Source organism: Kryptolebias marmoratus, linkage group LG12 (genome assembly GCF_001649575.2).
Source record: "Kryptolebias marmoratus isolate JLee-2015 linkage group LG12, ASM164957v2, whole genome shotgun sequence".
NCBI classification, from domain to species: Eukaryota; Metazoa; Chordata; class Actinopteri; order Cyprinodontiformes; family Rivulidae; genus Kryptolebias; species Kryptolebias marmoratus.
Window position 1 is genome coordinate 16,003,743 of NC_051441.1, and position 9,798 is coordinate 16,013,540.

Here is a 9,798-nt window from a genome sequence, read left to right on the forward strand (position 1 = left end):
GACCCACATCCCGAGCGTGGACCCTCCTGCTCCAAAAATACAACATGGCAGCGCCTGAAAAACTGACATTTTGGCTTTGATTTAAACAACAAAAATGCAAAAAAAGCGGAGACGCTTCCTCTAGCTTTCATTAATGTCAATATGGCGAACACAAAAATGACTATAAGTCAGTCGTTTTTACAGAAACCAAGACCAAATTGGACTTTTATGAGCCGAGAGTCACTCCCAGCTAATACTCTGACAGCTAACAAGTTGCACAAGATCGATTTTTAAGACTTTGCCATTAACTATTAGAGTCAACTCTGTCTGTGTTGTCAGAATGTCTCATGAACAGGTTGTATTGAAACCTTCAGTTATCACTGGATGTGCATCTACAACTGATTAACCTTTGGAGTCAACCCAATCCAAGATGGCTGTCACGGCCAGCTGCCAGGTGTATAGATACTGAGCTGAAGTTGGATGAGAGAGATGGAGAGAGTCATTCCCGACACGGGGAAAATCTGACAAAGTGAGTTGAAATCGAGCGTGAAAGTCTTTTACAAGGGTTGACCAGAATGTCTGCATCGTTTCTCATCCTAAAAGGATCTTTATGCTCTGGTATAAAAGGTTAGGGTTGGAGCGTTTATGTTACGTTTTACAACGCTGCCAACAAACAAAATTTGGGATGCAAACTAAAAAAAAAAAATCCTAATAAGAGTTCTTTAATGCATATGGATTGGCACCCTTAATGGCATGCTCTAAAGCAGGGGTCTCCAATCCTGGTCCTGGAGAGCCACCATCCTGCATGTTTTACTTGTTCCTCTGCTCCAACACACCTGATTTGAATCAGTGGGTGATTAACAGGCTTCTGCAGAACATGAAGAGGTAATTTAACCACTGAATCAGGTGTGTTGGAGCAGAGAAACAAGGAAAACATGCAGGATAGTGGCCCTCGAGGATCAGGATTGGAGACCCCTGCTCTAAAGTATAGCTTGCACAGTCACCCTTTATTTGGTCTGGCAAAAGATTTCCAGAAAACGTCCCATCAGCCCTGAGCTGCGACGGCGTTTTGCTTCACGGTCAGTGATGTGTGTCTCACCATCCCCTCCATTGCAGCTGAGGAGGTGTCAGAATGTAAAAGCAGCTGTAAAACCTCACAGGGGTTTTTGTTTTTGAATCTGTCCCACGGTGGAGCTGCGAGGTGCGTGAGATTCACACTCTTTAGAGGAGCGGTGCTGTCAGAAGGCGGCGCAGCAACCCCTCCACCCCACCACCCCTCCAAACACCACAGGGGACAAAATGTTTCGCACGAACGAAACAAAAATACATTCCTGATTGCAAGATTTGGTCACGAAATGGGACCAGCAGAAATGCAAAGTTTTCTTACCAATCCAAATGCAATTTTGTCTCTTTTGTTTTTTTTTTAATTGACAAAACATCATAATTTGACAGAGAAAATGAGGATGAGGTTGTGGTAGGAGAACACATTTGCCATTCACCACAAAACTCTCCAATCATAAAAGTGTTCAGACAGGGAGTGAGAGTGTAAATAATGTCTGATTTCCTTTGTGGTCTTAGTTCTGTGGTTTGTCTCGAGTTTGAAAAAAACGAGTTGCTGTCCTGTTGTTGGTGCAAAACAAGTGATTCTCATGCAAAAAGTGACACTTCAGAGCCTTTGAAGTGGGGTTCTGGGGAAAGGTTACGAACATTCAGTATCTTACCTGTTGCAGAAAGCTCTTTGAATGACAGAGGCTACGTTCACGCTGCAGCTCTTAATGCTTAAATTTGATTTCTTTGCATGGTCGTTCATATTACATTTTAAATGTGACCTCCATCAGAGTCCAGTGGGAACAGTCCCGCATGCCCAAAAGAAGATATGACATCACGCTCCGCACGCTGAGTTTACAGAAGTAAACATGGACGCTGTGAGTGTTAGCGTGTGTGTGTTGATTCTATGGTTGCTGTCCAATCAGGGCCGACTGTACATCCAAATGGTAAGAGATAAATGAAGACTGAGAAGAAAAAGCCTGAATGTTAATGATGACCTTTTTTTGGAGCAGAGGCAGGTGTGGATGGAGAGTCAGGGACTTCAGCAGGAGGGACCTCCGCCCTTTCATCTGATGGAAAAGACCAGAACCAGACCACCAAAGAGTTCATATAGTGTTTCAGAGATGTATAAACTTCAAATAATCCATAATTTCAATTATCTAAATAAAGGCTATCTGGACATAGATCACTTTGGGCCGTCAGCATCAGAGTTCACAACATCACTGATATGTTTCAAGAAACAGTCCTCACAAGGATATAGCTATGCTCCAATGACTTTACCGTCTTGGCTGTGAATTGTGGTCATAAATTTGCGCAAAATCCATCCATCTTCATATCTGTGGTCGGGGCACGGTGGCAACAGGTCCAGGAGGGAGACTCGGGCATCCCTCTCCCCAGAGACGTTCTCCAGCTCCCCCTGGTCTCTTCCCAGTGAGACAAGGCCAAAAACCTCCAAAGGGAGGCATCCAGGAGGCATCCTAATCAGATGCCTGAACCACCTCAGCTGACTCCTTTCGATGTGAAGGAGCAGCAGCTCTACTCAAAGCTCCCCCCTGGATGATGCAAAGGAAGCTCAGCTGCTTGGATCCGGAATCTCTTTCTTTCAGTCATTATTCATACCCTGTTAACTTAGATGAGGGTTGGAACATAGACGGAGCAGTAAATCCAGAGTTTTACCTTTCGACTCAACTCTTTCTTCTCCACGACCGATAAAAGCAACGCCCTCATTACTGAAGACGAGGCTCCGATCCATCGATCCATCTCCTGCTCCATCCAACCATCATGCAGATACTTGAACTCCTCCACCTGAGGATTCTCACCCCAGACCCGGAGGGAGCATACCCCCCCATTCCGGTGAAACAATAACTAGAAATACCCAATCCTGGTTATCGCTTTCTGCATTGAAAAATACAGCAAACAATGATTTCCAGTCATGTGATCTTGACTAGGTTGCCTCTAGTTGGTGGCACAAGGGCTGTTCAGTCCATACGTTTTTATCCACAGAACTCCTTGAGTGGAAATCCAAAGATCTCTTTTAATTCATGACTGCACAGAGAGTGGGAGAAGCAGAAACATTTGGCAACACGATATCATTCCTAATAAAGCAGCACACGAAGGAACCACAAATGAAGATCACTGATGCTTGGACGGCACACAAAGAGACTCTTTTTTTCCCCCCTCAGATCTGAGCCGGTGATTAAACATCAAACACGTCTCAGAACAGCTCACTTCAGCTGGAAAAGTCGAGGAATGTTTCCATGATGTAACGGCATACAAGAGAGTAAAATCTGAGCCCCGGGGTTGTTCAGCTCATGTTGCTCCACCTCAGCCCCTCCTCGGCAACAAAAACAAGGTTTACAGAACAGATGTGCTGGAAAAAACTTATTTACTTCTTATTTTTGTCACCTTTGTTTCCTTTGCTGTAAAACAGCGTGGGGTTTTAATCTGAATAACATATAAGATTATTGACTTAATGTGTGAAAAATATCTATAAAATAAATTACATGCAAAAGTTTTTGTTTTTTTTAATGTTCAACATGACATATCTGGGATCGAGGAGATTGCTGTTTTTCATTTGAGAAGGTTTTTGGTTTTTTTTAAAGGAGGAGCTCATTTTATATAATCTGTCCAAAATGTTCTTCCTGTAAACGATCCAGGAACACAAATATCTGTGAACCACAAATATTTGTGTATAACGTTCGAATCTGTTTTGGTATGCTGCTTATAATTCGTCACACCACTGATTTTGAACACAGGACAAAAAAAAAACGATTTTAGGGAGGTACATTTTAGCTGGGATGAGAGTCAGCTCCTCCAAGTCTGAGGCTATGGTTCTCAGCCAGAAATGGAAGGAATGCTCCCTCCGGGTCAGGAATGAGTCTCTGTCTCAAGTGGAGGAGTTGAAGTATCTGCATGATGGTTGGATGGAGCAGGAGATGGATCGATGGATTGGAGCCTCGTCTTCAGTAATGAGGGCGTTGCTTCGATCGGTTGTGGTGAAGAAAGAGTTGAGTCGAAAGGTAAAACTCTAAATTTACTGCTCCATCTACGTTCCAACCCTCACCTACGGTCAGGTAGTTTGGATCACAACTGAAAGAACGAGATCCCGGATCCAAGTGGTTTAGCTTCCTTCGTAGGGCGGCCAGGCTCAGCCTTAGAGATAAAGTGAGGAGCTCCATCATCCGGGGGGAGCTCAGAGTAGAGACGCCGCTCCTCCTCATCGAAAGGAGTCAGCTGAGGTGGTTCAGGCATCGGATTAGGATGCCTCCTGGATGCCTTCCTTTGGAGGTTTTCCCGTCACGTTCCACTGGGAAGAGACCAGGAGGAGCTGGAGAGTGTCTCTGGGGAAAGGGAGGTCACCTCCATGATTTTCTTACAGTTTGTCCGTAAATAGCAGCTGATTCCTCTTTCACACACAACCCATCGAATAGAAAACTGACAGTGATGTAAAGGTCTAAGGAAAAAAAGTGTTCTCACAAACCGCCATGAAGTCATCGAGATATTGTTTTTATAAGTAGCCACAAAGATGAGCATCCCCTAGTGGCTGGCTGCAGTTTTTAAGCTCCGCCCCCTCTGTATAATAAATGGGACAGCTTTGAACAACTGGCGAAGGCCGAGACGCTCCGTCCGTCTTTATCAGCTTCGACGTGCAAAACCTTTCGAGATCGACATTGTTCTGAGACGCCAGAAATCCAGTCTGGTCTTCGCCTCACTCTGACCAGCCATTAACTCGTCAGTCCAGCCAGAAATAAAAGGGGGTCGTTCAAAGACCTATCTACAACAGGTAAGATATTAGTTGTCCGTAACACTTGCACAGAACCTCACCTGATCTGAACTGTCGTTTTAACCCCTTGTGTGATTTCTTTTTGACATCAGAGTTGAAGTTATTTTTCCACCATGTTTCTATATTCTGAATGTATTTACTTAACTTAACTTAAACTGGGATTGATATCAATTTTTTTATTTGAAAATCAAAGCCTAAAGCAGCGCAGAGCAGCACATTCCTGCCCCTGTAACACATCTCAGACTGACAATCATCCCTTCATGGTTTTTTTAATTTATTTTCTTTTTATTCCTTCTTTTTTCTAGTGTCTCTCTCCTTTCTTGCAGCTGAGCCAGCGGGAGCTGCGGAGGGCTGTGGGAATTCAGCGGAAGGGCGGACTCCTGAGGAAATGAAGGGGAGTTTCTCGTCCTTCACCCTGCTTTACTGAGTGTTTGACTCCCCCCCCTCTCATAATCAACATGTAGCTGCACGTGATCAGACCAAAGCCACATGTTGCATCCGATTAAGAGCAACTGTAAGGGTCGGTTAGTTAGACAGAAGGTTTGGGAGGTATTGTTTGAGTCAGGGATCGAGCAGCGTTTTCTGTCAGGACTGTCAGGACCTGAGGATTCTGTGTCATTGGTGGCCAAAGCCCACATGAAGGAGGGCTCCACAAACAGAGGGATTTCTGCTCAAACAGGGAGCTGCAGGCTGACGGATCCTCAGAGGACTGAAGCTGCAGCGCGTTAACAAGGTGAGAGAGTCCCTCATCCAGCTGCGGCCTGATGCCGTCATTTCCACTTCATTTTTTGTCCTTTAATGCTGCTTTTTTTCCTGCTGTCTGTACGCATCATTTCTTCCACGAGACCCCGACTCAAGCAGGACATTAAAACAAAGCTCTTATGTAAGGAGCTCGGCCGTGAAGATTCCTCCTCCCTAACCCCAGCTGCATGTTTCTGATCAAAGGTGGGATCCGAGGGAATAGACAGCAGCTGAGAACACCCAAATCTGCAAATCTTTTCTGGAGAAATGTGACGATGTTTGATAAAAAACAAACAAAAAGAAAGCTGGTTTGTTTGAGCGAAGGTCATAGGGACAACCGGCTACTGTGGAGGACACAGTCAGGTGGTTTGAAGCGGGGTTTCCTGCAGGAAGGTTAGGAACAACGAATATCTCACCTGCTGCAGATAGCTCTGTGAACGACGTTGGTTTGGAGAAACAGAGTTCAGTTTTGACCGGACTGACAAGCAAACGGCTAGTCGGAGCAAGGTGGACTTCTGCTGACTTAAAACAACTACCATCTCAAACGTTTCACAGCAGTTTGGTCAAATTGCATCATTTTTACAGTACTGGCAGTAGCACAGTTACTCCAACAGGAAGTTTATATTCCAGATTTCTCCAGATATTGAGCTAAAATCTGGTGTGGTAGTAGCCGAGAGTCATTCCCAACACACACTCTGAGCACTGCACATTGCATCGTTGCTTAAAACTTTGGCATTACCTGTTAAATGCCAGCCCTGTCTGTCTGTTAGCGAAATCTCTCCCAAACCACAGGGCGGATTTTAATGAACCTGTCAGACGTTAATCAGCGGAGGAACGTCTACAACCGATCGACTTTTGGAGTCAAGCAAAGTCAAGATGGCCGTCACAGCTAATCAGGGTTAGCCAACACAGGAATGGTTCTGACGCAGTCAGATTTACAGATTCTGAGCTGAAGTTTGATGTAGTAGCTGAGAGTCATCTTCAGCACGTACCAAATGTCACAAAATCTTGTGATAAATCATGAGAATGTGCATAAGGTTAAATTTAAGGTTTGACTAAAACAGCCTCTTTTCATCCTAAGATGGTTTTAGTCTAAAGCTCTGGCCTGAAAGGTGCTCGGGTTTTAACTCTGAAAGTATTTAAACCAGATTTCCTTCTTGTACTGTAACGTCCAGCTAAATCATCTCAGACGTTTGCTGTATTTTGCCAGCAGAAAAGAGCTACAGACAGCCTCCCTAAACCCTTCTCTGCTGTCATCTTAGGTGTCAGACATGTTGGGTGTCCTTGTCCTCCTGTCCCTCTCCTCCCCTGTGGTCTCGGTGCCCCATCCCAGCGGCCCCCCCGGCCCTTGCAGACAATGCTGTGACCACCTGGGGGCAGCAGAGGGCAGCGGCTCTCAGCCGACTCCGATGGAGTTCAGCCGAGTCCCAGAGATCCGCACCTACATCAACATGACCATACTGAAAGGTAAAAAAAAAAAACCTGAAGTGTGCACTGTCTGTGAACTAAACGAGAGGTTTGGGAAGTCACGGTCCACAGACACTTAGAAACGAGTTTAGAGCTTTCTCAGGTGTGTCTTTAGGAAAATAAATCCAGCTCACTGCAACCCCAGACTTTGCTTTGACATGCTGCCGTGAAGGCATCCAGGTCATCGGACGGCTGAGCCCAGGTCCACATAACCAAGTCTTTTTCCTGCACAAGCTCTGATAAACACTCGGCTTTGGGAGGGATCTAATCCACCACAGGAGCTCGTAGTCCTCGTTAACTCAAATGACATCTGGTTTGTGTTTCACAAAAATGTCCCACAAAGGTCTGAGATCGCTGAAAAATCCCCTGATTTCGAAGAAATTTGTGGAGTTTTTTTCCTTTGGACTAATGTTGTGTATCCACAAAACCCCCATCTCAAAAGATCGGAACTTTCTCTTTACTAGTATCGATAGCGAGACAAAATGCAACCCCACCTGGTACTTACAGGGTAATAACCTGGTGCCTACCTGGTTTGTACCATGTACCTACAAGGTACTCACCTGGTTACACCCCAGGTAAGTACCAGATAAGTGTCAGGTTAATACCAAGTAAGTACCAGGTACAGACCCTGTAAATGCCAGGGATGTACCCAGTAAGTACTAAGTACACACCAGCTGAGTAGCAAGTGCATACCATGTAGGTGAAATGTACGTACCAGGTAAGAAGCAGATGAGTACTCAGGTACCCTGTAAATGCCAGGTACAAACTCTGTAGCGGTCAGGTATGTACCCAGTATGAACCTGGCTGATTATCTAGTAAGCAGGTAGCAGTAGCAGTACATATACTGTACATACACATATACACTTACAGGTTACATCCCTGGTACTTACAGTATATGTACCTGGTTCTTACTGGGTACTAACCTAGTACTTGTCTGGTGCTTACCCTGTATTTACCTTGGATATAAGAAGGTACTTACATGGTACATACATACCTGGCACCTATAGGGTACGTACCTGGTACTTATCCTGCAACAATCAGGTACTTAGCTAGTATTAGTTGTGTACAGAGTTCATACTCGGTCAGTACACGGTATAATACGGCCCAGTACCCTGTAGGTACTCTGTCAGTACCAGGTAAATACCTGCTGTATGATATTTTCTTTCAGGTGACAAAGGAGATCGGGGAGACAGAGGGACTCCAGGTAAAGCTGGACAGGAAGGGCCCCCAGGGTCCCAGGGCCCCGAGGGGTCAAAGGGCAGTAAGGGTCAGGCGGGTCTTCCGGGCGAGCCCTGCAAAGCGCAGCACTCCGCCTTCTCTGTGGCCCGCCGGAAATCCCTGCACTCCAACGACGCCTACCAGGCGCTGATCTTCGACACAGTGTTCGTCAACCTGGACGACGACTTCGACATGTTCAAGGGCAAGTTCCTGTGCCGGGTGGCGGGGGTCTACTTCTTCAACGTCAACATCCACACGTGGAACTTCAAGGAGACGTACCTGCACATCATGCAGAACGACGCCGAGCGGGCCATCGTGTACGCGCAGCCCAGCGACCGCTCCATCATGCAGAGCCAGAGCCTGATGCTGACACTGCGGACAGGCGACCAGGTGTGGGTCCGCCTCTACAAGAGAGAGCGGGAGAACGCCATCTACAGCGACGACTTCGACATCTACATCACTTTCAATGGGTACCTCATCAAATCCACAGAGGAATGAGAGAAACGGAGCGAAACGTGAATCATATCAACCTAAGAAAAACAGATTTTTCTTATATTTTGGGTTTAAAAAGCACTTATTACTGAGGCAAATCATGACTTTGTGACAAACTGCTGGTGACAAAGAGCCCAAAGAGCCAAATTAAAATCAGTTCTTTAGGTTTTCTGTTATGTGTCGACAGCTGCGGTTCGTCCTTTTTATGCCTGGATGATTCAGAAATAAGTCAGAGCTGAGGGCTTTTTAAAAACTATAAAACATCCCTCTGAATGTAGTCAGGTAATGAATGGAAAATGATTAAAGAAGCAGCCAAACAATAAACTTTGAAAGCCTTAAGAATTATTGACAAGAACCAGTTCAGACCTGCAAGTATCTGGTGTAGCAGAAACTAAAAGCAGTAAAAACAAACATCTTATTTACATGTAAAGAACTAATAATTGTGTATGTAACACATAATTACAGGTTAGTGTTAAACTACAACCATAATACAATTAATAAAGATTAATCAAATTGTAAATAGATTATACTATAACCAATAATGGCCTGTATTTGGCTGTGTAATGATAATGTTGATTATCACAATGATTAAAATGTCTTCGTTTAAATATGAGCTTGTAATTGTGAACACCGGAGGACAATAAAATTGAAATTAAGATTTATTTATTTGGATTAGTTATAGATTCAAATGAGGCAGAGTTCCCGTTGCAGTTTCTGGTTTTGACCACTAGAGGGCAGTGAGAAATCATTTCTTCCCCTCGACTAATAAAACTATCAACATTATTGTTATTTTTAACTCTAACTGACAATAATTAGATACTAGCTGTGTGTCTTCCTCACTTTAGCTTGTGTTGCTCCATTCAGTTCTTTAGTTGTCCATTTACAGCCAAAAGAGCTGGGATATCAGCTATAGTGGCTAAAATAAGATCCCGATACTGACAACTTCACCTACAAGCCTCCTACTGATGCATCTTTTGGCTGCTCTCTCGCCCGGCATGCTCCTCTGTCGCTCCAACCCTCTGCATGTCCCTCGCTGTCAAAGTCCTTCGTCCGACAGATCCCTACACCCC

At 44.8% G+C, this 9,798-nt stretch overlaps 1 protein-coding gene across 1 annotated transcript; it reads left to right on the top strand.

Moving 5' to 3' along the window:
* Positions 1-5,173: 5,173 nt before the first annotated feature.
* Positions 5,174-9,390, top strand: c1qtnf6a (C1q and TNF related 6a). Its single transcript, XM_017416548.3, has 3 exons — positions 5,174-5,543; positions 6,814-7,018; positions 8,187-9,390. Exons 2-3 carry the CDS (start codon positions 6,823-6,825, stop codon positions 8,732-8,734), a joined length of 744 nt encoding a protein of 247 aa, XP_017272037.1. The 5' UTR covers positions 5,174-5,543; positions 6,814-6,822; the 3' UTR covers positions 8,735-9,390.
* Positions 9,391-9,798: the final 408 nt, after the last annotated feature.